Source organism: Hemibagrus wyckioides, linkage group LG13 (genome assembly GCF_019097595.1).
Source record: "Hemibagrus wyckioides isolate EC202008001 linkage group LG13, SWU_Hwy_1.0, whole genome shotgun sequence".
NCBI lineage: Eukaryota > Metazoa > Chordata > Actinopteri > Siluriformes > Bagridae > Hemibagrus > Hemibagrus wyckioides.
Genome location: NC_080722.1, coordinates 21,896,653 through 21,924,255, shown reverse-complemented (window position 1 = coordinate 21,924,255; position 27,603 = coordinate 21,896,653). Strand labels below are relative to the sequence as shown.

General features: G+C 39.1%; 4 protein-coding genes and 1 long non-coding RNA gene across 5 annotated transcripts; 4 read left to right on the top strand and 1 right to left on the bottom strand.

The window, feature by feature from the left end:
- The first annotated feature begins 2,962 nt into the window (after positions 1-2,962).
- On the top strand, positions 2,963-7,808 carry LOC131363615 (sulfotransferase 1C1-like). The gene is made up of 7 exons (XM_058406332.1): positions 2,963-3,152; positions 4,964-5,092; positions 5,191-5,288; positions 5,848-5,974; positions 6,071-6,165; positions 7,219-7,399; positions 7,478-7,808. The coding sequence occupies exons 1-7, from the start codon at positions 2,963-2,965 to the stop codon at positions 7,588-7,590; spliced, it is 933 nt and encodes a 310-aa protein (XP_058262315.1). The 3' UTR covers positions 7,591-7,808.
- Positions 3,124-10,816, bottom strand: LOC131363618 (uncharacterized). The gene is made up of 3 exons (XR_009206352.1): positions 10,707-10,816; positions 8,068-8,133; positions 3,124-4,450 (listed from the first exon to the last, which is right to left on the bottom strand). It is a non-coding gene; the product is annotated as an uncharacterized LOC131363618 (long non-coding RNA).
- LOC131363616 (zinc finger protein 90-like) lies at positions 10,717-15,363 on the top strand. Its single transcript, XM_058406333.1, has 2 exons — positions 10,717-11,122; positions 11,979-15,363. The coding sequence occupies exons 1-2, from the start codon at positions 10,927-10,929 to the stop codon at positions 12,653-12,655; spliced, it is 873 nt and encodes a 290-aa protein (XP_058262316.1). The 5' UTR covers positions 10,717-10,926; the 3' UTR covers positions 12,656-15,363.
- A 2,603-nt stretch (positions 15,364-17,966) lies between these two features.
- Positions 17,967-21,308, top strand: LOC131363614 (zinc finger and SCAN domain-containing protein 26-like). The gene is made up of 3 exons (XM_058406331.1): positions 17,967-18,468; positions 19,708-19,907; positions 20,021-21,308. Exons 1-3 carry the CDS (start codon positions 18,434-18,436, stop codon positions 20,833-20,835), a joined length of 1,050 nt encoding a protein of 349 aa, XP_058262314.1. The 5' UTR covers positions 17,967-18,433; the 3' UTR covers positions 20,836-21,308.
- Positions 21,309-23,132: 1,824 nt separating this feature from the next.
- Positions 23,133-26,192, top strand: LOC131363617 (sesquipedalian-1-like). Its single transcript, XM_058406334.1, has 4 exons — positions 23,133-23,280; positions 23,650-23,811; positions 24,087-24,405; positions 25,504-26,192. The coding sequence occupies exons 2-4, from the start codon at positions 23,734-23,736 to the stop codon at positions 25,869-25,871; spliced, it is 765 nt and encodes a 254-aa protein (XP_058262317.1). The 5' UTR covers positions 23,133-23,280; positions 23,650-23,733; the 3' UTR covers positions 25,872-26,192.
- Positions 26,193-27,603: the final 1,411 nt, after the last annotated feature.

The following is a 27,603-nucleotide window of genomic DNA, read 5'->3' as shown; positions in this document are numbered from 1 at the left end:
GCAAATTCTTAAAATTTAATGCCATTCAAAACAGAACAAGAACACTGCAAACAAGGGAATATAGCTCTAATAAAAAATATTTACATTCACCTTAATATATTTATGTTTGAGATGAGATCGTTATTATATTGTGTAAAATCAGAGTGAAATACAACACAGTCATCAGATTGTAATATTCAGATTTCAACATTATAACAGTTGCTCCACATGATATATATAAATATCAATTAGTATGACATGTAATTAATAATCAATAATATCAGGATTAATATTGTTGTGCAGATGGCATACATGATCTATCCATGAGTGGGTGTTTCCACTTAAGGTTCATGTCATCAATTTTATTTTCATACTAGGAAGAAATTAGCTGTTGATATGATGACCATATATTTAACTTGACTGCAGTCAAGTTTTTTCCCCTCACATACTTTTTCGGTCTGCCTTTTAAGCACTGGAGCAACTTCAGTGTGAGCAACTGCTCATGGGCTTGTCAGTCTGGAGATGGACCCCTCCGGAGACTGACTCTGAAAGTTCTGTAGAAGGTAGGAACAGCAATAGAAATCTGATTTTATATATATATATATATATATATATATATATATATATATAGTCATTGCTTGACTTATTCAGCTGGCTATGTAATATTTTATGCGAGAATATTGTTGAGATAAAGATTACGGTTTAGTCTTTATTCTTTAGCTTATTCAAATAATCAGAGTTAATCTTAAAATTTAAAGGAGAATGGTTTTTAACTCATATTCTGGTGAAATGACACAAGCTTGTTAATATTTAATGAAGATCACTGGTCCTGGTTTTGTTTATTAGCTTTTATGTGCTACCTAATCAGCAACTGATTTGTTAATTTTATTATTATTATTATTATTATTATTATTATTATTATTATTATTATTATTATTATTATTATTATTATCATTATTATTTTAGAACCCGACACATTTTCCCATGAACTCTGTCAGAATTGTGGTTTAATGAGCTTTCACTGAGTAACGTTAAAGTTAAAACTGAGTACTGTTAAGCTGGTAGTTAAAAAATTGCTTTACTTTAAATCCTGACACAAGTTAATGTAACTGTGAAGGAAATGATTACAAAAACTTGTTTTGATTCAATGTTGTTATTCATGACTAATTTCTCTCAGGTCTCCCATCACATTTATGGACTTCTGCATACTGTGTCTTCAGTTTAATGTTGTAACGCTTGGAGGCACTTCCTCCATATTCAGATGATTCTGTCAAAATTTTCTCTTAGCAATAAGCTGCATTTTAATGCCAACATACAAAGAGTCCCCCTGTCCAGGTTAGGTAATCTAAGTGAAGTGTTAATGATTCATGTACTTTATACTGAGCTATACCAATACTGAGGCATTTCTGTTTAATCTGTAAAAAACTACAATGGAATTAAGCTGTTCACCTATATTTAAACTGGTGTTCAACAAATGTGAACTGGTGTTCACAGTATTCCTGTTGCATTGCAGGTCCCATGCTAAGGCAAACACTGATTATACCAAACCTGGAGGTGTGAGGCAAGCATGCTAATCGCTATGCTTCCCTGTTCACTACTCACTGCAACATGTAATTTCTCAAATTAACACAATGTTGAATCCTGGCCTGGCCTTTCTATGCATGTATTACATCGTAAACAGACTGGAAAACCATTCTTTGTTTGCCCATAGTTTGAGTTTGGGGAACTATTGAGCCACAACTCAACACACTAAGTCACAAACAGCATGACTGTGTTTCTTGTGCTCTCTCTCTCTCTGTGTCTCTGTCTCTGTCTCTGTCTCTGTCTCTGTCTCTCTCTCTCTCTCTCTCTCTCATCAGTGCGAAAATTGTAGCAGGTGATAGAGTTAGAGTTAAATAGAGTTGGGACTTTAAAATGAATAAAGGGAAATTTAAAATGATCCAGATTTAATTTTATATGTATATTTAAATTACAGTGTTTAAATTATACAGCATCTATATTTAATTTATTCCATTCATGACTTTGTGGTTGGACGATTCATCCAGTATACCATTAGTATTTAGACCTCATTTGTTATTTTTTTATTCTAGTTTAAAATGTAATAAATACTTGTGTGTATATATTTATTTTTATTTAATTTAATTGTGTGTATCTATTTAACTTAATTGCGTGTTTTGATGAATACAACTCACAAAGACTTTACAACCCCTTATTCAGAATCATCTCTGTTTAGATACTTTTCCATTTTCCATGAAGAGAAATATCAGTCTGCTCTAGAGCTCTTTAATTAAGTGATTAGAATGAGCACTAACACTAAAAAAAGAAAAACGAAATCCTTGTTGGATGTGGTGAACCTGCTGAATGACTGTGATCTGTTTGAAACTCGCTGATCTAATTCACCATAAACCATGGTAAAGATTTACTTTAATATTATACAGTCACACATCCCAATTAACCTTGGTTAAATACAGTAATAATATAACCACATAACAAATGATATGAAGACTCAATACTGTAACACTACTACTTGAAGTTCAACAAAATATATAGCCTTATACACCAGATTATATTATAGTCACTATAAGCTACAGTAAGAATTGATTATTTGGTGAAATAGATACATTAGATTTTAAAAGACATGATGCAGCAGGTTGGATCTGAAGAAAAAAACAAACTTCACTCACTGCATGAAAATTCTGAAGCATTCCCTCAGCACCTGCTGTAAGCCTTGGAATAAACGGCCAATCAAAATGATTTTTGACAGGTAGTAGTTATCCATATATGGGCATATAGGCTTTTTTCATTTTATGTAAAACCTTCGGTCCAAAGACTAACTTGAAAGCATAAAATAACTTGGGAGGGAGAAAGGAAGGGGGGGTGGAAGAATGAATTTTCTCAAAGAAGACTAATTAAGACATTCTAGCAGCAGACACTGATATAAAAGCTCCAGCCTGATTCAGCTGAACATCCAGGAACGTTCAGGATGGAGAAGAAGGGAGATGACTTGAGTTTTAATGCAGCTGTAAACAAGGCAGCTAGTTCAATCCAACGTTTTCCTCTGACTGAGGTGCAAGGTGTCCCACTCAGGAAATGGATTGCTCAAAACTGGAGCTCCATTTGGGCCTTCTGCCCACATCCATCTGATTTGCTCATCTCCACCTACCCCAAATCAGGTAAAACACTTAAGGCATCACAAATTAGGACCAATCAAATGACATATTTATTGTCGTATATTTAAATTGCTGATTTAAAACCTAATAGAGGAATTAATGATGTATTTTATTCAGACCAATGTTAATGGTCATCATTTCTTGAGATCAATAAGTAATTAATTTGGTGGCCAATTTTTTTTTAAACATGCAGCTTGACAAAATCTCCAACTGATGGGATTCATGTTCTGCTTCATAGTCAATCAATTAGCCTACTACACAGTATAAATGTAGATGTGGTGGCACGGTGTATCACATGCATTTAGCCATTTTCTGCCAATCAGACTTCTAAAGAAGACTCTATATGGATCCATTCAGCAGCGCAAGTCTTCATCTGAAGGACGCTGGTTCTATAGCAGGTCACTCCTAGATCTGGGTTAGGAATGGTTTCAATAGCAGGAATGGAAATCTGCAAAAACACACTTTTTGGGCACAAAAAAAAAAAAACAATGGTTAATCACATTTGCCCATAATGTCTAAATTTCCTTACACCAAGGCTAAGCTTTCTGACACTTCTAAGCTTTTAGAATCCTGCTTTGCTTGCAGCCATTTAAGTCCTATCTAATGTCACATCCATATGTGTTAGGTATAATCTGTGTCATGATACAAATCATACTTATGTAATATTACTGGTGTAAAAAGATGACTTATGACAGAAAATACATAAATAAATATATATCCCTCCTTTCTCACAGTTCCCACAGCATACTATGGAGGTTTGAAAGGCGTTCAAGTCGGCATCTAGTTCTGGATTAAGGAAACACTAGCAATATAAGACGACACCTCAGGATATACATACTGGTTTCATTTATCCATTCCTTCTATAGAACCATGGTTCTATAGTGCTAGGAACTACTGCTTTTATTCGGCTACACAGAACCACCAGCATTGCTTTGTTCAGCTATTAGCCTATCAATGATGTCATAAATGAAAACAAACCTAAGCCAAGATATCAGCACTACAGTTTGCATACCTTTGTTTTGCATATAAGTATTGTATGTATCTTACACTATTTAATATGATATGCTTCTTCAACATAGTTGAAGAATCCAGTATGGATAACATAGTTATCCAGTTAAGCCTTGCATTCCATGTGCAACCAAACCTACACCAAAAACATCACTCTATAATGATCTTGTTCCAATCTGTAATCCTACGCCTTAAAGAGAGTCTACACCCAATACATTACCTCTCCATTTAAACACCCCACACTACAGACATCAGGCAGTGTATGAAACTTTTCTGCACCATGAATCTCTCATCTGCAAAACAAAAGTACACACAGAGTACAACACATTAGCTCTACACTCTTAAATAAACCATGAATAAAAGTCAATTCCCATGCCTTCCCATCCTGCCTCAAAACAGCATTAAGATAAAACTAGAATTTAAAGCAGCCATCTGTGTCTGGAGTTCTAGAAAGCAGAACTGACCTCTGGGTAGGAGGGAAGGTTCCCATATAATCCTTACTCATATAAGGATTCTCTCTATCTCTGACTGATTTTAGAGTCTGAACATTTAATTAACAACAATTATTATAAAAAAAAATCTGTAATTATGCTTTTGTTTTGTAAGTAACCGTCCTTATTTTTCAGGTTTATTTGTTTCTTTAATTCACTGATGTGATTTTTGCTGTAGATAATGATACAATGATAAGTAAATACATTTGCTGGTGCTGGTGGATATTATGGAAGCTTTCTGTGTTACACATCTTGTATAACTTCTACTGGGCTGGAATCTTTATTGAAAACAAAACTTCTTCGTCTACAAAACAGGTACCACATGGGTCCAGGAAATAGTGGATCTGCTGCGGAATAATGGAGATGATGAGATTTGTAAGAGAGCTCCAACGACTGAACGCAGCCCATTTCTGGAGGTCCATTATCCACCTCCAATTCCGTCAGGTATTCACAGTCCACAGTTAACTTTACATCCTTTAAAGTAGAATCACAGCATTGCTTGATAAGACTGTTGTAACAGTGGTCCTTTACCTCTTCTTCAGGACTGGACCTACTAAAAAAAGTGAAACCTCCTAGAGTCATCAAGACCCACTTACCCATACAGCTGGTACCTAAAGGATTCTGGGAAAATAAATGCAAGGTGAATGAAAATACTTTCAAAACGTTTGGAAGGGACAGAAGGCCCAATGTGTTGGTGGGGTTTGGTGAGGACACAAATGCCTTAATTAAAATAAAGACGTGCTCACTGTATGAAATTACTACCTAAAAAACTGTCCAAGCATGTTTTTATTTTTTAATTTTTTGCAAAAACTAATTTTCATGTCAAAGTTTCTGTCATAACCCAATGGAAAACAGCTGGATTCACTAAGATCTATTATTATCTAGATATTGCCTAATCACAAAGTCTAGCCAGACTTACTGTCTGTGTAAATTTTAAACCATGTATAGATTCCTGGCTTTGACCCTTGACCTTACTTTTGTAATTAATGTGCCTTTCCATAATTTTGCCATCATCGCAGCTCTGAGATTTGGATTTAATTTATTGTAATAATCAATCAAATGCACACTTATCAACCACATCCCAAGTCCAGATACTTTTTCTTTTATCACTTAAAGTAAAGTTGATTTAATTGACTAATTATTAGCCACAGCATTTCTACCAGAATCTTCCTGAAGACACCTCTTGATTTTTTTTTCAGGTTATTTATGTAGCCCGAAATGCTAAAGACAACGTGATCAGCTACTACCACTTTGACCGAATGAATCTAATTCATCCAGACCCAGGTTCATGGGAAGAATATCTCCAGAAGTTCATGGAAGGAAAATGTGAGCCTTGACAGTGTTGAATAATTAGAAAGACTCATAGTACCTTAAAAATTGAGGTTGTTCAATATAATATGTATCTAATATGTATTTTACCAGTGGCTTGGGGATCTTGGTACGATCATGTTAAAGGTTACTGGAAAGAAAAAGAGAAGAGGAACATCCTTTACATGTTCTTTGAGGACATGAAAGAGGTACAGTATGATTGTACAAGTCTCCCAACCATTGATATCATGTACAATTTCACAATGTGTAAAGATTGCTTCTGTTTGGAAACTATGAAAAGAAAGCCTGCTTTTTATTCCCAAAAAGGATCATTATTTGTATTTGTTCCAAAATGGAACACAATTAAAATATATACACTATATTGCTAAAAGTTTTGGGACACCCCTCCAAATCATTGAATTCAGGTGTTGTTTTTCAGGGGTTGTACTTGACCCCTTAGTTCCAATGAAAGAACATCTTAATGCTTCAGCATACCAAGACATTTTGGACAATTTTATGCTCCCAACTTTGTGGGAACAGTTTGGGGATGACCCCTTCCTGTTCCAACATGACTGCACACCAGTGCACAAAGCAAGGTCCATGACCACAACCCCATAGAACACTTTTGGGATGAATTAGACCGGAGACTGTGAGCCATTCCAAAACTGGGACGTCTGCCTTTACATGCACATGAATTTAATATGGAGTTGCCCTGCCCTTGGCAGCTATAACAGCTTCAACTCTTCTGGGAAGGCTTTCCACAAGGTTTGTGTTTATGGGAATTTTTGACCATTCCATTAGAAGCACATCTATGTGATGTTAGGCACTGATGATGAACAAGAAGGCCTGGTTCACAGACTCTGCTCTAATTCATCCCAAAGGTGTTCTGTTGGGTTGAGGTCAGGACTCATCTTTGTCTTTATGGACCTTGCTTTGTGCACTGGTGTGCAGTCATGTTGGAACAGGAAGGGGTCATCCCCAAACTGTTCCCACAAAGTTGGGAGCATGAAATTGTCCAAAATGTCTTGGTATGCTGAAGCATTAAGAGTCCCTTACACTGGAACTAAGGGGCCAAGCCTGACCCCTGAAAAACAACACCTGAATTCAATGATTTGGAGGGGTGTCCCAAAACGTTTGGCAATATAGTGTACTATTAACAATAGAAGTGGCCATCCTATCATCATTATCTTCATCATCATCACAGCTTTATATCTAGGTCAGTTTTCTTATTCATTATTTACTGGTTTTCCTTTCAAATTCAGAATCCTCGTCGAGAAATATTGAGGATCATGCGGTACCTGGACCTTTCACTGTCCGATGACATCATTGACAAGATTGTGGAGTTGACATCCTTTAAAGCCATGAAAAATAACCCAATGGCCAACTACTCAACCATCCCAAAGATCATATTTGATCAATCTATCTCTGCTTTCATGAGAAAAGGTCCAGATGTACATTACTTGTATTTTGCTCCTGGTTCTGCCTAGGTCAGTGTTACTCTAATGTGTTTCTTTTCCACAGGGGAGGTTGGAGACTGGACTAATTACTTCACACTGGCTCAGTCCCAGATGTTTGATGAGGACTACGCCAGACAAATGGCCGATGTAAACATTCCCTTTCGCACAAGCATATAAAAAGTGCCACCGAGAAGAATCGGAACCTAAACTGAGATCAACACTTCACTAAACACAGATATGCAAGGATAAGTCAGACTATTCTCAGCAAGTTTAGTGTTACCTGAAAAATTTTGTAACAAAAAACAAAAAATAAGTTATCTGTGAATTTGTACATACTTACAGCATGGAGATTTACCAAGCTTTAATAATGTGTCAAATAAAAAACACTGAATTTATCATATTTAATGAGTTTAACATTATTTTGTTGACATTATGAACCCACATGTGAACGAATGGCCAGAAAATGTTTATAAGCTACTGACAGGTTATATGAATAAAATTTCTCGCTATCAAGACGTGGGATATATCAGGCAAAGTGTTACTATAGCACAAATTGCTGAAAAAGTAAAAGATAGAAAAGGTGTCAGTACACACTGCATCACAGCTTGCTGTGTACGGGGCATAATCTTAGATGTTGCATTGGGATTAACTTACTGTTTATGGGGTTGTGTAGCTGCAGACCGAGTGCCAATGCTGACTCTTGTCCACCACCAAAAGCACCTACAATGGGCATGTAAGCATCAGAACTGGACCATGGAGCAGTGGAAGAAGGTGGCCAGGTCTGATGACATTGGGCTCTGGCATTCATGTGTGTGTTATTTTGACAGGTATCGCCTACCTAAACATTCACGGCAATGCTATTCCCTAATAACAGTGGCCTCTTTCAGCAGGATACTGCAGTCTGCCATACTGCAAATATTGTTTAGGAATGGTTTAAGGAACATGACAGAGTTTAAGGTGTTGACTTGGCCCCATATCTCAATCCATTCAAACACCTGTGGGATGTGCTGGACAAACAAGTCCGATCCATGGAGGCCCTCATCTCACAACTTCAGAGCATCTGCTCAAAACGCCTTGTGCCAGATACCCCAGCACACCTTTTAGGTTTTGTGGAGTCCATGCCTTGAAGGGGCAAAACCTAAACCCATCATGTGCCACTCAGCTCTCAAATTAGTCATGAGTGATGATGACAAATTGTGACAACATAGATAATGCTGTATCCTACTATTTCTATCACTTAATAAGATCTGAAGGTAAATACCATCCTTACCTTGCAAGGGTTTTCTAGGACTGCAATAGCCTGTGTGTCATTAATAACTGTTTGTGCTCTCATAGTCACATCATACATCCAACTACACCAGAGACATCAAGCATCATCCCTATATTCCACAAGGCTACTGGGCTTTTTCTGTTCTTAGATTGTGATCACTGAGTTCTGCCAAGAATCATGAAATATAAAATAGCTGTCTATATACAATAAATCTGATACATCCTTGTTTACACTCCCAAAGACATTCATTCACTGATTATTTACATGTCTTCCCATCAAATTGTTTAGTTCCATTCATATTTAGAACTCTGTACAAATATGGTGTGCAGAAAAGCACATCACAGCAAACACTTGAGGTGGATGGGCAACAACAGCAGAGGACTATATCAGGTTTTACTCCATTTCACCCAAGAATATGAATCTTTAGCTATCATACAGGCCTTTTTCTAATCTTCAACTCTCCAGTTTGTCCATGATAGCCTCAGATTCCTGTTAACCTGGAGCCTATCCCAGGTAAGGTATCACCTCATAACACATACTCTCATACACCCATTCACAAACTATGGACAATGTCGTGATGCCAGTCAGTCTGCCATGTCTTCAGACATGCAAACATGGAGGAGGTCAGACTCTAACCCCCACCCACCCCACTTTTCAGATTTGATCCATAATATAGTCAGAGATATATAACATCATTGTCCTTGTAAAACCACAGACCTTGTATAATTCTTTTGGATTGTGCACAGTGATATCTTCTTTGTCTATTTGGGATCCCATTTTGCAAATAACCCAAAGAAAGGTTGCTTTTGGAATTTAAATGCTGATGCCAAACTGCAGTATACTGACCAAGAGGCTGGAGATGGGCTTAGAACCTTAGTACCAAGGTAGTAGATATATTATTCATTTGTTTTTGAGATACTGAGGCTCCACTCAGGCCAATGGTAAATGGACCCCTGTAGTTCCTCTTAGCCCACTTTGAGAACAACGTTGCTTATTACAAGTCTACCTTGAGCGTCCTTGGTCTGAACATCTTTCATGGCCTCATGCAGTTCTACAACTGCGCCAATCAGTTCATCGTCTTTTCAAAGGTAGACTATTACACTTAGTACTATCAAGACCTGGGGAATATTCACTGTCAAGACAACAATTGGACTGCAAGTCATTAAAGTTTCTGCTTCGAAAAACCAAACTAGTTCTTCAAAATAAAGTACTTTATTGTGGTAGCAGTCTATGTCAGAGTAAAACACGAATCCATATTCGGAGTAAATATTAAGAAACACAGTGGCGCCCCCTATGTGTACAGTCTAAGTAGGATTGCCATATAAAGGTATAAAAAGCACAAACACAAGCAATATTTGTTTGTTACTAATTTAATAATATTAGCTAACAAACTGAAGGAATCTTCTATTATACCTCTAAATGGTCCTGTAACACAGTTTGATCAGTGTCTGCTATTAGTGGGTTAGGAGTTGTGTAGTAGCAGTAGTAGTAGTAGTTGTGTAGTGATAGATAGATAGATAGATAGATAGATAGATAGATAGATAGATAGATAGATAGATAGATAGATACTTTATTCATCCCAATGGTAAATTTGCAACTTCCAGCAGTATCCACAAACATAGGTAATAAGGTAATAAATAAAAAATAAAAATAGGAATATAACAAATAAAAAATACTAGAAATGTAAAAGTATAAGAGATAAGTAATGTGCAAAAACAAGGATTTGAAGGTACAAGACATAATGAGGTAATGTGCAAAAACTGTGTGTTTACGAGTCCTGTGCAAATCTAGTGGTAATAATAATAATAATAATAATAATAATTATTATTATTATTATTATTATTATTATTATTATTATTATTATTATTATTATTATTATTATTATTAGAATAAGAAGAAGAAGAAGAGTGACCTAAGACGTGGGTATGATTCCCGTTATTGTGATCTGATCACCCCATGGAAACTGCGCCACTTGTAAGGCAGCTGTAGACTTTTATTATGACACACCGGCCAGCACGCTTACCCGGAAGTGATCCTGGATGCCGACAATAATAAGCCCTGCCGAGATGCGTCAGTCGTATAGACTTTTTTGGTAAATAAAGAGACGATTTTTTTTGTTTGTTTGCGGTTTTCTCAGAACAGCGCACGTGCCGTGGTACCTGAAAGCCGTTCCTCTTCTATACAGATCTCTAGTCAGTGAAAAATAACGAACCATACCCGTACACGACAGCACGAGCCCGGGGATGGAGATGTCTAAAGCGGAGCGGCTGAACGAGCGCGTGAACGAGCTGCTGACGGCGGCGGTGCAGCGCGTGCTGGAGGCGGTGCGGGACACGGTGCAGGAGTACGAGGAGAAGAGCGCGCAGACGCAGAGGGAGAACGAGAGACTGCGGAGGAGAGTCCAGGAGCTGCAGGACCAGCTGGACAGGGATACCGCGGGTATGGACAAATTATTGGCACCCCTCTACCCCGAGCTCCATAGATCTCCATTGTAGCAATCACGAGGACTCTTCCTCATCTAGTCCACCTTGTGGGGGTTTGGGGGATTCTATGAAATTCGTAAATTTCCAATTGGGATGAATAAAGTATCTATCTATCTATCTATCTATCTATCTATCTATCTATTGATCTATCTCTAACTCTCTATCTCAATCTATCTGTCTGTCTATCTACCTATTTATCTATCTGTCTATCTATGAAGAACAGAATTTCTATATTAAAATTAGGAATCAAAATAAATAAACAGTCTAAGTTCAGTTCAGTTTATTTGTATAGCGCCTTTTACAATGGACATTGTCTCAAAGCAGCTTTACAGAAGTAGACAAACACAGAAAGGAGAGAAATTATTATGTTAAATTAAACTATTTTATCCCTAATGAGCAAGCCTGAGGCGATGGTGGCAAGGAAAATCTCCCTGGGATGATATGAGGAAGAAACCTTGAGAGGAACCAGGCTCAGAAGGGAACCTCATCCTCATTTGGGTGACACTAAGCAGTAAATAATGTAACTGTAACTGATTAATGTCCTTTCTACAACAGCAGTCAATGGCCCATGAGGAACTATTAGGTCAGTGTAGTTTCTGAGTTCATTATAGACACTAATTCCTTGCTGTCACAAGCTGACAGATGTAATGGAAGATCTGTGATGGTGTGAAAGTCTCCAAATGGCTCTGTCCAGGCTGTCTCCTGGTCCAGACTTGTGGTATTCCATGAATTTTGTTGACTAAGTGAGCAACTGATGTTTAGTTTTGTCTGTGTCTTACTGGTGTTTTTTTTTTTTCTTACTGTGTATTTAGTTTCCCACATCACCGCCCAGCTCACCGTTTCTCCTCCTCCCACATCGTCTGGACAGAAGAAACCTTCATGCAGCCGTCAGTCAGAGCCGATGGCATTGAAAGACAAGACGTGTTTCAAAGAAGAGCCGCCCAACGATGGCCAAAATGCTTTGTTCCCAGCCGAAATAAAAACCGAAATAGAGCAGTCAGACTATCCTGGGGCAGAAGAACCCGTGCTGGAACCCGTTCTCCAGAACACCTATTTCCCCTGCGCACATTTGCAGTTCCATGCATCCCAGAACGAGCCAGACTTCCCCGCAGCGCCTCCGAACAACAATGCCGACACTCTGGACACCTTCGTGGAGCATTTTCCCTTCGAGGAAGAAGGCTGGAGACAGCAGAACCGGGAGGAGCGCCACGTCTGCCTTCTGTGTGGGAAAAACTTTAACCGGCTCGCCAACCTCCGCATCCACCAGCGCTGCCACACGGGGGAGAAGCCGTACACATGTTCACACTGCGGCCGGCGCTTCAGCCACAGCGGAAACCTCCAGAAACACAAGCGCGTGCACACGGGCGAGCGGCCGTACCAGTGCCCCCAGTGCAGCAAGAGCTTCTGCCAGTCCAGCCATCTGAAGAAGCATCAGATGGTCCACACGGGTCGACACGTCCCAGTCACCAGGCGGAACATGGAACTCTAAGGGGAACCTCCGGTTGGTCAAAATAATCCAGAAATCCGGTCGGTTTTTGTTCGGGCTCCGACCACTGCACAGTTTGGATGCAGAAAATATTTGTTTAAGACAAAACTCACAAATGTAGTGTAACACAGTGTTCATAGGGCTACATAACATCTACATAAGCCTTTCAGCCTGCGTGTTTAAAACTTTATTCCATTAAGACCATGATCTTCCATTGTAACGTCAAGTTACGGTACTTGATAGTGATTTATTTTTTGTTGTTGATGTAAGGTTGTTATAATTCATCCTGAAACGCTTTATGCTCAGATGCGCAGAAGTGTCCAGTGGCATCGACTCGGCCGAAGCAGAAGCCCTGCTCTCAAAAACAATTTTTTATAGTTTCTGTAAGTTCAGTCAGACTACTTGATTTAAAACATTAGTGAAAATTCCACATGAGACTCTTTACGTGTCGACTTTCTCACTAATTTGGTTCTCAGTTTTAGTACTAAATACATCTAATATGATGTTAAAAAGAAATACAGTGTAGTGACGTTAGCTATTGTCTTTGCTAGTTTGAGGTAGCTAGTATTTTATTTGCCTAAAAAAGACAAAAAAATTTTTTTTTAATATACGTTTTATGACACACCTCAAAACAACTGAAAACTTTGGAAGTGTGACCAGGTTTGTAATGTTATTGTTAACATTAATCAGAGACAGAGAGACAGAAGTCAAGCACAAATTGTATAATAGAGTTTGCACATGATGCTCTTAGGAGGCGACAGAGATTTACAGAGCGGGATGATTTTGTTTTTTTCCTTTCAGAAAAATCGTAGTCATAGTTTGGCCTCAGGTAGCAGAGAAATGTCCATTAGCAGTAAAACTTTTTTTTTTTTTTTTTACCTGAATTCGCCACCTTCTCAACATTTGTACACTGACCAGGCATAACATTATGACCAATATTGTATTGGTCCCCCTTTTGCTGCCGAAACAACCCTGACCCGTCATGCACTGTGTATTCTGACACCTTTCTATCAGAACCAGCATTAACTTCTTCAGCAGTTTCAGTATCAGTAGCTCATCTGTTGGATCGGATCATCAATGAGCCTTGGCCGCCCATGACCCTGTCGCCAGTTCACCATTGTTCCTTCCTTGGACCACTTTAGATAGATACTGACCACTGCAGACTGGGAACACCCCACAAGAGCTGCAGTTTTGGACATGGTCTGAACCTGTGGTCTAGCCATCACAGTTTGTCCCTTCGTCAAACTCGCTCAAATCCTTACGCTTGTCCATTTTTCCTTCTTCTAACACATCAACTTTGAGGACAAAATGTTCACTTGCTGCCTAATATATCCCACCCACTAACAGGTGCCATGATGAGGAGATCATCAGTGTTATTCACTTCACCAGTCAGTGGTCCTAATGTTATGCCTGATTGGTGTACATCAATTATGTGTTCAAACCTCTGTCATTTTCTGCCTCAGCAAAGAGAAATCTTTTTTCAGTCAGTAGCCATTTTGCACTGTCTCTGGCGAAAATCAGCGTTTACAAAATGTTTGTAAATCCAGAGAAAAACTTCAGTTCAGTTTTTCTTAAACAAACTTTTACACACAACTTTACTGAAGAGATTGATGGAGGCCCCCTGTGTGAGCAGATCAGTAAATCCGAGCTCAGGATCGTCGTAGTTCTGTAGTTGTAGGAGTCGTCACGTCTGCTGGACGATACGATACGCCTGTGGTTGTAGTTTATATTTTCAGCCAGTTAACAACAGGCAATAATAAACTCAGTTCTGGACAAATGGGATGTTATACTTTGTGTAGTCTGTAGAGCAGTTGATTTCTCATGTTTTAAACACGTCTGCTGTGTAAAATCTAACAAAAACAAGAAGAAAAAAAAAGTTTTCAATTTTTTGATATTTTTTTTAAATTTGTTGTTAAAATGCTGTCTGTTTTTGTTTGTTTGTTTTTAAATAAGCATGAATATTGCCAAAAGTTTTTGTCAACAAAAGGCTAACCCTGGTGCTGATGTTAAAATCTAATAGAATTAATTGCTGGAGTTCATTTTGTAATAATAACAACAACAATTGTAATATACCTTTATTTTTGGGTATAAATTTTGACACAATTTTAGTGTCAGAGGTGAACCTGCTATGCTGTTATGTAATAGAGTAACACAGCTAGAGGAGGAAAAACGCTCAGCTTTGTTCCTTATTTTGTTTTTAACCCTCGTTTATGAAGTCAGCATTACGTCAGAACTGCAGCCTTGTGACTCCGGCATGCGAGATGTCCGTACCGTGTGCCACCTCCATGTTGATTCATGTTTATACAAGTCATTGTAGGTGTCCTGTAGCTCTCTGAACACTGGTGTGAAGTGAAAACATAAGTGTTGTACAGAAGCTGATTTACGAATCCGACAACGGATTTGCGACTAAACCTACGGTCCCGTTGTTTGTGTTCAAGTACGATTCTTTTCCCGACGTGGAAATCCATCCGTTCTGTCACTCACTGACGTGTCGACGTCTTCAGAGGCGAGACAAAAACCATCGAGCTTTCACTTTGGCTAAGAAACAGCCTTCTGTGTTTTAGAAATTATTGTGTGTTTTTGTGGCTAAAGCTAAATATCTGTGTACATCATCTGCCTAACCTAATGCGTTACTGTATATGATTTTAATGTTTTTATGTTATATATTTTTATTTAAAGAATATTAAAAGGTTTTTGATGCCAAAGGAAAATGTCTGAGGAGCATCTCTACACCTTTAGGCTTTAACAGTGTGGATGAATATGCTGATTAGGACACGCCCCTCTGTTCTAATATCACTAGCATGAGGTAAGCTCACATTAGTCTTTAAGATTTATTAAAATCTGCCAGAGTATAACATGTCCCTAAGTAGCTTCTGTGGATTCAGGTGTTACTTAATCATCACTTAAAATGTTCATATTGATTGTGATCGATCCAAAACTATGAAGTTCCTAGTGACATCACAAACTGATGTGTGTAGCCCCACCCTGAAGTCAGTTTAATACAGAAATGTTGTGTATTAAACAGAGAAAATCTTAATTTTGCAAACTCTTGGATTGTAGAATCACCGTCTGCATCCAGGATGAGTTTTAGAGTGATTTTCAGAAAGTCGCTGTATTTTCAGAACAGGCATGATGTTACACTTTTGACACGTTAAGCTTATAAAAATGGATTCTCCCACGTTTCACCCTCAATGATAAAGCTAAATTTATTATCATTTTCTTTCGCTAGATACCGAAATCCAGAGCACATCCTTCCAAAATGCTGATATTATTTCGCGTGTCCAATTGTGATTTTTGATCTCACTCCAGAAAGAAAAACATGTATAAAGTGATACAGTTATGTGCACTGATCACCCATAACATTAAAACCATCGACAGGTGAAGTGAATAATGTTGATGATCTCATTATAATGGCACTTGTCATGAGGTGGGATATTTTAGGCAGCAAGTGAACAGTCAGTTCTTGAAGCAGGAAAATTTGGCGTGTGCAAGAAGCTGAATGACTTTGACAAGGACTGAATTGGTATGTCTAGACGACTGGGTCAGAACTTCTTGTGGAGTGTTCCTGGTGTGCTGTGGCTACAACATACCAAAAGTGCTCCAAGGAAGTGTCATAGCTCCTCAAGGCTCAGTGATATGCAAAGGTCAGCAATTTTGTCTGGGTTCACCACCAAAAGCATGTAGAATAGATAGGTAAGCATCAGAACTGGATCATGAAGCAGTGGAAGAAGGAGGCCTGGTCTTTTAGATCATGACAGCCAGGTGCTTGTAGAGATGGCACTTGGATACACTATGGGATGAAGCTAGGCTGCTGGAGGCAGTGTGATGCTCTGGGTGATGTTCTGCTGGAAAACCTCGAATCCTGGCATTCATGCGGATGCTACTTTGATACGTACCACCTGCCTAAACATTGTTACAGACCGAGTTCATGGCAGCGGTGTTCCCTAATGGCAGTCAACTCTTTCAGCAGGATCAAGCCAACATTTGATGATGACCTGTCCTGGACTAAAATAATCCTTCCTTTATACTGGCATCAGTTATGTTGGAAAAAATATATATTCTTGGGTATTAAAATCCTCCTTCTTCATTGCTTTCATGAGGATGTTTAATCATCTATGGCGTTTGGTAGGCACCCTTATCCAGAGCTACTTACAATAAATCTCATCTTGTACAACTGAGGGTTAAGGGCCTTGCTCAGGGATGGCAGCTTTGGTGGACCTGGGATTCAAATACACAACCCTCCTCAGCATCATCAGGAGTCCAACGCCTTATCAACTAAACTAAACTCATCAACTCAAGTTTTATTGTAGGTTTTTTTAATGTAAATCTGAAGCAACAGTTTGTGTTGTATTCTAGCATGCCTAGTCTATCCATCCATTTTCTATACCCACTTTATTCCTAATTAGGGTCATCTGCTGGAGCCTATCCCAGCACACGTTGGGCGAAAGGCAGGGGTACACCCTGGACAGGTCACTAGTCCATCACAGGGCCACATATAGACAGAACTCACAATAACGCCTATGGGCAATTTAGAATTACCGATCAACCTAATGTACATGGACTGTGGGAGGAAACCGGAGTGCCCGGAGTAAACCCACACAGGCACGGGGAGAACATCCACACAGAAAGGCCCCTGCCTGTTCGAAACCAGGGCCTTCTTGCTGTGAGTCAACAGTGCTAACCACTAAGCCACTGTGCGTGCTGCCCTGCATGCCTAGTCATGTCTGCAAAACATTACTTCCTTTCCATTTTGGCAAATTAATGATGGAGAACACAATATTTCAAGCTGATTTTCAAGCTCAGCAAAACAAAGTCTGTAACACTGACTTAAAACTTTTCAGGGAGCAAAATTTTTGTTGTCCAATGTAATCATCCCGTGTCTGTCGATATTTTACCACGTTTTTTTTTTGTTGTTTTAATCTCGGCTCAGAGTGACCTAAATGTTTACCTGTGTAAGAAATATGAAGAGTATAGCAGGTGTGAAGAAGGCAAGGGTTAAGCTTAAAAACAAAAATGTTTTTTTTTTCCACACAGGAAATAGAAAAACAATGAAAATAATTATTGAGAGTAGCCAAAGAAGACTGCAAACACTAGGGGTGTAAACCACAGGCGTTAGATATGATTTCCGCTTCAGATGTACATGTAAATCGTAAAAGCGTGACTTGAATATCCATATATTGAACAAATATTCAGAAAATTCAGAACAGGTCGAATTTATTCAAAATGTTCGATTCAGAGAAGGCCTACTGTTAGTATGTGCACCATAACAATGTAGAGAAGGACTGTTTGCAAAGTTTGTAGAATTGCCAGCCTGTAAAATGATTCATATATTCGTTATTTTTTAATTAATTAAGAACATTCATCAGTTGTTCGATAACAATCGATTTATTATCGAATGTAATGAAATAAGAATTGCTGCATCAGTGCAAATTCCCAGTGACCACCAGCGACAAAATGACTTTCGAGAACTTTTATTTTGAAATCGAGCAGCAAGACCTGGACTAAATAAAGCAGCTAGCAACCGTGGCTGGATGAAGTGGGACTGAAATCAGCGACAGAAACGAAAACAAATCATTTGTCATTAATTTGTTTATTAACTTGGCGTATTGTCTAGAATATATCAGACTTGTATTTTTGTATGCTTTATTATTTTTATTTTAATTAAACCCACAGCAGTGAAAGGCTCTTCACAAGTCACTACTTATTAGTCTCTGTGCTTCCGTGTTTGTTTACACTATTATTACAACGCGTTATTGTCGCTTCATTATCAAACCGGTTGCCATGTCAACGGCGGCGCTGGATAAGAGCCTGTCTCGGTAATTGGTGTTTTTTATTTATTTTATTAAATCCGCTGTCATGGATTATTTAAGTTGATTTAATTTCATTTCCTGTGCTCAGAGAGTCGTAAGGTGGGATGTTGAACAGATTTGCTCGCCCTCTTGTCTGTAAACGCAGTTATTAATGAATCCATTAGTTTAGCTTGTTCACTTTTCACCTACATTTTAGAATAACATTGGAACGCTGCCCGTTCTTTCCAGGCGGAAGTAGCTCGTGTATGATCAAAAAGTCCCTGGAAGTCACCATGATGGCGTCATGCATTCATTAGCATGTCAAGATGTGTTATAAAAGAAAAAGAACGAGTTTCTGAAGACATTTAGAAAACAAAACAACAACAAAAATTCCAGCATATTCCTGCCTCTAAAAAGGCTTTAGCCACGACACTACTAATTTATCATTAACCAGATTACAAAATCATTTCTGTCAAGAAAGCAGCAAAGAATGAAGGAGCGGTAGTGATGAGTCAGAAAGTAGACCCGAGGACAATGCTTAGTCAATAATACAGTTTTATTACTGTAAATATCAACAAGAAGTGACTTTAAAAACAAAGAACATAGAAGTGCATGGGCAAATAAACAGTGGTGATCAGTGATTAGTCATTTAAAATAATGGTGGTCAGTGATTGGCTGTTTTTTGAACAGCAGTGATCAGATAATAGTCAATTGAAATCATGGTGATCAGTGATTGGCTGTTTTTGGAACAGCGGTGATAAGAGATTGGTCATTTGGCGCAATGGTGACCAGTGATTCTTCTTGGAAGAAAGCAGTGGTGATGAGCGGTTAGTTGTTGGTCATTCATGTTTCAGTAGCACTGTAACATGGTCAGGGTATGGACGGGATCTGGACCATATCCTGAGAAAGGCGGCCGTCAGGCAGGAATACACTTTGGATCACAGAACACAGATTTACACTCAATTTAGACTCATCAGTCCACCTACACATGCTTCTGGGGGTGGAAGGTAGAACTTGTAGGAATCCCATGTAGATCACCGTCTCCCCATTTTTACTTTCTCAATACAGTACTGAAGCACAATAGCATTTATGTCCTGTAGGTAATGTTAAGGTTTTACTTAGCAATGAAAAAATGGCAAGGATTCATTTGAGAGGCAAAGAGTTTTCAGTGAGCTTAGCCGAATGCACTGACTTAACTAAAACATGAGAAATTATAAGGAGCAACTTCACAAAAAAAACCTTTTTGCCTCTCCATCTCATCAAAAGGAGCAGTAACGTGTCCAAACTGGAGCGACTGAACTGCCGCGTGGTGAAGCTGCTGACAGCGGCAGTGCAGGAGGTGCTGGAGGCCGTGAGGGAGACGGTGTCCGAGTATCAGGAGAAAACGGCTCGCACACAGAGGGAAAACGAGAGACTCCGCCTGAAATTACAGGATGCACTGAAGAACCTGGAGAAAGAGCGAGAAGGTGAGTGTTGTGCTTTCAGATGAGAACACCAACTGCTTTCCTTTTTTTTATTTTTCTCATGTCACACCGATGATTGGATGGAATTGTCACTTTGGATTTTTTCGCCTTTACAGTGTCGAGACTTGCGTCCATCTCATTGTCCATCAACCGCCCTTCTGTTGAGCCTCAGCAGATGCCCGTAGCTCAACATGTCTCTTGTTTAAACCAGGATTCGGTTGTCAAAGCAGACGTAGAACCAGAAGCGGTGTGTGATCTGCAAGTTGCATTCACACTACCTGATACAAATACACCAAGAACAGAGCAAGTCAACACCTCAGATTTGGACCAGACCATTGAAGGAACGGAACATAGCACTTGTACTGGTGTTTCTGGTGCCTCATCATGCCTAGACATTAAAACTGAACCTGTTGCTCCTGAATGTTTCCAACAACAACAACAGATCCCTCAAGTTGAGGTTAGCATGGCTGGGGATCTGAGAGACCAAACAACCAGGCAGGACAACACCAGCTCGGGTTTGTACATCCAGTCGAACGTCAGCACGCTCGGAAGGTGTGTAGGGAATAGCTGGAGTACAATATCTTCCCTTCAAGGACTGGAAAGACAGCATCACAGTCCACGAGATGAGGAGCACCACATCTGTCACGTTTGCGGGAAGACCTTCAGCCGTGTCGGGAACCTTCGGATTCATCAGAGGTGTCACACCGGGGAGAAACCATACCGCTGCCTGGTGTGCGGCCGCTGCTTCAGCCAAGCAGGAGACCTGAAGAAGCACAAAAGGGTCCACACCGGAGAGAAACCCTACTGCTGCATTCAGTGCGGCAAGAACTTTAGCAGGGGTGAGAACCTCAAGCGGCATCAGAAGATCCACATAGGAGACAGATTACGCCGGCAGAATTTGTGGAAAGATAATCACGGATTGGCCATTTGACTTTCCGTGGACAACATTTGGGATTCAGTATTAAGAGCTGACCAGATGATGCATGATGTACTCGTTAACATAAGGTCTGGAGAGTATGTGCTGGTACTCAGGTGTGTTACAAGCAATGTTTTTTTGGAACTAATTGCAATTGTTGACAACTTGCTATGGTATGAGAGAACATGCTTTTATTGAAAAGCAACATCACACCACCTCAGTGTTGATTATTTTCCTGCTGAGATGCCGTTTTGAGGGGACCTCATTTCCAACTGGGGACGGAGTCTAAAACCAGTAGTGAATTTTACTGTACAACATCCTATTTTTTCCTAAGAAGTCTTTTGAAAGTATATGATTATTAGTAATAACACTGTTAAACATTAAAATCTGCAGCTTTATTACATGTTAAACAGCCACAGATGGACAGCATGGATGTACACACCTTCTCACCAATGTTAAGCTGGAAATGCTTGGGGCTGGGGGGTGGGGGGGTGGGGTATTGTATGAAGACAGCTTATGTACACCTTTTTTTTTACTGAGGTGTCAAGACTTTGTTTTCATAAAATAGTTTTCCAAATAAAGTAATCTGAATTGCAAAAGATATTTTTTGGGTATTTTTTGGTTATTATTATATTAGCGAGTACTTTTCCATTCAAAAGTTGTCTTTGGAGGTACATCAAAATCTTTCAACAGCTGATGAATAAAATGTTTTTTAAAAGTTTGATGGGTTTATTAACTATTTTAATTAGCTGTGTAGGTGTCGGTTTAAAACCTGCTATCAAAAAGAGAAGTTGCAGCAACTGATGATCTGATGATCTTCCTGTTTATATCTGAATGAAGGTAAGTTTCCTAATCCAGTTAAGAAGACTTTACTTAACACAGCGTCAGTTTGGCAATCCTTTTATAGTTTTTAAACACACCAGTCTGAGCTGTACAAAGTCTGTAGTTCGTTTCCATGATGACTCTCATGGTGCTGATGAGAGATTAGATAAAAAGATTGACTTGTCATTTCCTGGAACAGTAGGTAGAGATGTTATACACAGTGAATGTAAAAAGTCTGCACAACCCTATTAAAATGTCAGATTTTTCTTTTAATGTGCTATAGAAAGCAACAAATAGAAACATTTTAGGAAAAAATAACAAGCAATGTGATTTGCCAAAAGTTTTGGGACCCCTCCAAATCATTGAATTCGGGTGTTGTGTTTCAGGGGTTGGGCTCAGCCCCTTAGTTCCAGTGAAAGGAACTCTTAATACTTCAGCATACCAACACATTTTGGACAATTTCATGCTCCCAACATGACTGCACACCTGTGCACAAAGCAAGGTCCATAAAGACATGGATGAGTGAGTTTGGTGTGGAGGAACTTGAGTCCTGACCTCAACCTGATAGAACATCTCTGGGGTGAATTAAAGTGGAGACTGTGAGCCAGGACAAAACTGGGATGTGACATGAATGTAATGTGGAGTTGCCCTGCCCTTTACGGCTATAATAGCTTCAACTTTCCACAAGGTTTAGCAGTGTGCTCAAGGGAATTTTTGACCATTCCACTAGAAGCGCATTTGTGAGTTCAGGCACTGATGTTGGAGGAGAAGGTCTGGCTCACAGTCTCCACTCTAATTCATCCCAATGTTCTATCTGTTTAAGGTCAGGACTCTGCAGGCCAGTCAAGTTCCTCTCCAAAGTGTTTCCACAAAGTTGGGAGCAGGAAATTGTCCAAAATGTCTTGGTATGCTGAATCATTAAGAGTTCCTTTCAATGGAGCTAAGGGGGTGAGCCTAGCCGCTGAAAAACAACACCTGAATTCAGTTATTTGGAGGGGTATCCCAAAACTTTTGGCAATATCATGAATATTAAAAGGAATTAATTATACACTTGTCATCAATGAAGTGATTGTGATATTTTAACCCATGTGTTTGTGTAGGATTTTCTTGAAATCCTCTTGGTTTTCATCGCACTGCTGTAGCTTACCAGTGATAACAATCAATGTACTGTTGAAAGAGATGGATACCAAAGAGTTTTCAAAACATTTAGATATACAGTGGAACACTGTAAAGGCTGCAGTGTCAAGAAAAGCACGTCCCTTCAGAACTGACATATGGACATGAAGAAATCTTATCAGAGAGGCTGCCAAGAGACCCATAGTAACATTAAAGAAGCTGTAGGACCGACGTACTGCCCAGTCCAGCATGTGACAACTTTTTTATGTAACTTTCACGTTTAGCATAGAGAGACAAGATAAAACTTTTTATTAAACTCCAGCCTCATGTGACTCATATCGAAACACCGGCATGTCTCAAATACCGCGATATTGGACGATTCTCGAGACGATACATTGATACAGTGTAAGCGTGCGTGCGAGCGCGCGCGTAGAGTGCTAGGCGGCCAGATAATCAGGGGCGCGAGCGCGGTTACAGTTTGCGGAAGTGGAAGAGTTTCGTCGTCGAAGTTTGAACAACTCGGTAAGTCACATTCACTCCGACTTAAAATAAACTTTACACACTGTCGACAGTTGTTTTAAAAGAACGTCATGGCTGTTAATAGCAAGAAAAGAAAGAAAGAAATACAACCGCGTGTGTGTTGAAACTCCAGGAGCGCGCGCTGTAATAATCACAGCCGTGTTTGTTAGGTGCTGTAAGGCTGGTGTTTGAGCTCCTCAGGCTGGTGTTTGAGCTCCTCAGCCTGGTGTTTGAGCTCCTCAGCCTGGTGTTTGAGCTCCTCAGCCTGGTGTTTGAGCTCCTCAGCCTGGTGTTTGAGCTCCTCAGGCTGGTGTTTGAGCTCCTCAGGCTGGTGTTTCATGTGAAAGATGACCGGTTTTGTGACTGTTTCAGGTCTTGTTGGTTGTGGTTTATCCCACGCTTTGGCAGACGTGAACAAGCCCAAATGTTTTGGTGTGACCTTGGTGCGACCCCGTGATGAAGATCCATGGCAAAATTCTGCACCATTACCTGGCCAGCGGTGCACCTGATAAAGAGGGATATCTCTACAAAAAAGTATGAAACTCAGTAAACACAACACATCTTTGTCACGGTATATCAGATTGTTCCAGTAGATTTCTAATCATGACCAGCTGATCATTACTCACAGACTATTTTGCATCTGTTATGTCCAGGAACATTCTGTTGGCTAATCATCTTTTGAAATTCAGTCATGTGTTTCTTTTGTTCTGAAATTCTGCGTTTACACTAGCAAGTGCTGTTTGTGGTGTGGTCTTTTAAAGAAGAAAACACCCCATCAGTGTAGTGAATGTGTAAATCTTTTGCTGCAGGGGGAAGTGAACACGTCTTACCAGAAACGTTGGTTCTCCCTCAAGGGGAACCTGTTGTTTTACCGGGAACGCCGAAGTGAGCGCGACCTTCTGGGCGTGATCGTGCTGGAGCGCTGCATTGTGCAGCTCTGCGACTCTGAAGAGCTCTTCGCCTTCTCCGTGTCATTTTACAGTGATGCCGAGGACACCGACGGCCTGCGCACCTACAAGTTCTCAGCCGAGGACCAGGCGAGTCAGGAGAGTTGGGTCAAAGCGCTTCACTCGGCCCACCACAGCTACCTCAACCTCCTAGTGCAAGATCTACGCCAGCAATACCTCGGTGAGGCATGACGTCATTTACACTTCAAATCATTAGCACATAGTATAGATCCGTGGCCTGGTCAGACATGTCAAACTTTAAACTTGGTCAAGAGCAGCTTATTCGACATCAACAAGATTAGACTGCACATTTAATAGCATCATATATCCACTAAAAGCACATGGTTGTTGTGAATCCTTGCTTTAATTACAATTACAGTTATAATTGCTTATTAATTAAGTTGCTTGCTTCTTTGTCCTGTTACTAGAGTGCAAAGTAACAGGACAAAGAAGCAAGCAACTTCACTGAAGTTAAAAAGTATTTGATATGGAGTATTTGGCATGTATATCTTTTTAAAGATTTTATGATACAAAAAATGTATTTATAAATTGCGCACACAATTTCTTTAGACAAGCAAAAAGAGAAGTAAGAGTAAAGTAGATAAATTGTGTGCATGTGTGTGCATATCTACCACTAATGCTCTCTAATAGGAAGAAAGCATTAATCAAACACAAAAATTGAACTAGTGTGTAGCCCTGCTTAACCAAAAAAATTGAATACTTGATATAGTTGTGGTCAGAAGTGTCATGTTCATCTGTACCTTTCTATAGTTAGCCTTTTCATGTGATAAAGTTAGGGCTATGGTAGAGGTGACCACAGTGTAGAATGTAACATGCTCATAGCAGTAGTGGGTGTTAGAAAGGCATAGACGTGAAGGAGCAGACATGCGGCATATTTCGACTTCTTGTCCTTTTTCTTTCCCTCTGTTAACCCACTTATTGTATTTGTTGGAATGTAATCGCTGTTAATAAACTCAGGTTTGTGAGGTAAAAGGACCCAGAAACAAGACAGAAATCTGAGACATATTTAGGTGCTGTAGAGTGATTTTGGCTGAGTCCAGTGGGAGAGTGTTGAGTAATTCTTTAGGGAGTAATAGCTGGACTCAAAAAGGATGAGAACTACAGGATGTGATGAGCTCACAGACCACTCATACAGCATGACTAACCATGACAGTAATTACACTGTTGCATTTTTTGTAAATTGAGTTTTTGACAAGCACAGACTTTGAAATATCTTTTTTTTTTTTTAACCATCTTCTTTTTCTTTTCCTTCTCCTAGAGGCAGCAAGAAACACCGGAATTGAGCCAGTGGACAGAATGTCTGCAAAGGAAATGATGCGTCATTTGCAGAAGCCTAACAAATTCCCAGGCTCAAACTCGGTCTTTTACGCACAGAACGAAAACCAGGCACTACAAGCCCCGTCTACTGGATACAAGCAAGCGGCCAAACGCTCCCCTAAACTTTGGCCCAAGCGGCAAACACTTGGCCCTGCACCATGCACTGCGGAGATGGTGGAGCCTTTGCAGGACTTCTGCCAACTACACGAGTACTTTGGACAGGAAGTCAGGCAACTGATAGCAGAGTGGCAGAAGAAGAGACTGGAAAAGTTGACACAGGCTGAAGGAAATCTGATTGACTTGGGGTAAAAAAAAAATGTCTGAAAGTTAATGTATTAACTTAAAGGTACTTAACATCAACAACGTTATTGTTACAATAATGTCTAGGTGATTGGATGCTCAAAATCGTCATTATTTTTGCAATATTTTAAAATATTTTTTTTTTGTACATATTTAAATTTAAATATTTCATGTTACCCATGTAATTTTCTACCCCTTAAGAAGTAGAAAATAAATTATATTTAATTAATTATTTAATTGCAAATTTCCTATTTTTTTTTATTCATTGTTAATCATTGCTTTTTTTATCTAGTCTGAGACACTGTTCTGAATTTATTTTCTCTGAATGCTGTAAGTTTAATGTAGCAGTTTTAAACTTTATAATGTGTGTGTGTGTGTATATATATATATATATATATATATATATATATATATATATATATATATATATGTATGTGTGTGTGTGTGTGTATATGTAATGTAATGTATAGAAATATCTTGTAAGGTTATGTCTATCTTTTTTTAAGCAGTCCTTAAAAAGCATTTTCAAAGGTGACACTGTTCCATAGATTAAGTTAGTTTATGTGAAATGTGTTAACTATTACTTACTTGAAACAATCATTTTTGCCCCCCTTTGTGAACACAATCAAAAATAAAATAATAATAATAAAAAAAAAAACATGCAGTGAGTGATACTTTGAGCACAAACATATGAGAAACTGTTTCTTCATTCAATGTAAATACATCTTTGAAAGTGTTTTAATTGTAAAACTGTAGTGTCAAAAGTATTGGCACCCTCACAAATAAATGAAGGGGGGGGCACTTCCAGTAACGGTTGGAAAAAGGACCTCTTTGTCCACTTCTCCATGTATTTTAAACATCCTTTATTTTCTCTGGTTTGTGCATATCAACTTCCTTCTCAGGGTTTCAGTACAGGTCAGATTTAGCGGCCGTGATGGTTATTGCAAAATACTGATTTTACATGTGTGTAACCTCCTATTTATTCCAGAGAGAAACTGGAAATTACCCATGATATAACACCTGGAGGATGTATTCAAGAATGTTTTTCAAGCCAAGTTTCATGTCAATAACTATTCCTTTACTCTTTCTTTTCTCATCTAGATCTCTTAGGGTGAATTTAAGGTTAAAAAGTTATTTGTAAGTTACTTGATTGTAAATAATTGCTTCTTAGATTTGCCAGTACTTCTGGAGCTGACTGAAAACAGGTGCAGTTTTATTGCAACTCAACAGAAAAGATCACTAGATGCTGAAGAGGCACACAGATGGCGGGGTCAGAAAGGTCAGCATGCTTTTTAGGGAGAGAAAGTGGGCAGGAGTGTGTGTCGGTGTGCAGGAGCATCAACCCTATAGCAAAACCTTAAAACCCACACACTGTAATTGTCTAAAACAAACCGAAGTCTCTTGTTAAAGTACCTTAAAGTACCCTGAATATGTCATCTTAAATCATAATCTAAATCAAACAATGAATTGTAGATCTCAAAATGTATTAAATGTATTAAAAAAGGCAAATGGCACACAAATAGTAAATTGCAACCCCACTACCTGTATCTGTGCTGTATTTTGGAATTAAAGCCTAAATGGGTGTGTCCTAAATGGGTAGGGTGTGTTTTCTTTCTTTCTTTACTCACACCTACATAAGAATAAAAACCTTCATGACCTTTTTGCCGTGTCTCACATAATTATTGTCCCGACACACATTTCTAGTCTCAATAAGATGAATTCACCGAAGCAGAATTCACCG

What these genes read in the sequence shown, in the direction of transcription:
- LOC131363615 (XM_058406332.1), top strand. Translation starts at nt 2,963, where the DNA reads ATGGAGAAGAAGGGAGATGACTTGAGTTTTAATGCAGCTGTAAACAAG. An exon ending in CTCCACCTACCCCAAATCAG is followed by an intron (nt 3,153 to 4,963) that starts GTAAAACACTTA and finishes TCTACAAAACAG; the next exon opens with GTACCACATGGGTCCAGGAA. An exon ending in TCTTTGAGGACATGAAAGAG is followed by an intron (nt 6,166 to 7,218) that starts GTACAGTATGAT and finishes TTTCAAATTCAG; the next exon opens with AATCCTCGTCGAGAAATATT.
- LOC131363616 (XM_058406333.1), top strand. Translation starts at nt 10,927, where the DNA reads ATGGAGATGTCTAAAGCGGAGCGGCTGAACGAGCGCGTGAACGAGCTG. An exon ending in GCTGGACAGGGATACCGCGG is followed by an intron (nt 11,123 to 11,978) that starts GTATGGACAAAT and finishes CTGTGTATTTAG; the next exon opens with TTTCCCACATCACCGCCCAG.
- LOC131363614 (XM_058406331.1), top strand. Translation starts at nt 18,434, where the DNA reads ATGTCAACGGCGGCGCTGGATAAGAGCCTGTCTCG. An exon ending in CTGGATAAGAGCCTGTCTCG is followed by an intron (nt 18,469 to 19,707) that starts GTAATTGGTGTT and finishes TCTCATCAAAAG; the next exon opens with GAGCAGTAACGTGTCCAAAC. An exon ending in CCTGGAGAAAGAGCGAGAAG is followed by an intron (nt 19,908 to 20,020) that starts GTGAGTGTTGTG and finishes TCGCCTTTACAG; the next exon opens with TGTCGAGACTTGCGTCCATC.
- LOC131363617 (XM_058406334.1), top strand. Translation starts at nt 23,734, where the DNA reads ATGAAGATCCATGGCAAAATTCTGCACCATTACCTGGCCAGCGGTGCA. An exon ending in AGGGATATCTCTACAAAAAA is followed by an intron (nt 23,812 to 24,086) that starts GTATGAAACTCA and finishes CTTTTGCTGCAG; the next exon opens with GGGGAAGTGAACACGTCTTA. An exon ending in TCTACGCCAGCAATACCTCG is followed by an intron (nt 24,406 to 25,503) that starts GTGAGGCATGAC and finishes TCCTTCTCCTAG; the next exon opens with AGGCAGCAAGAAACACCGGA.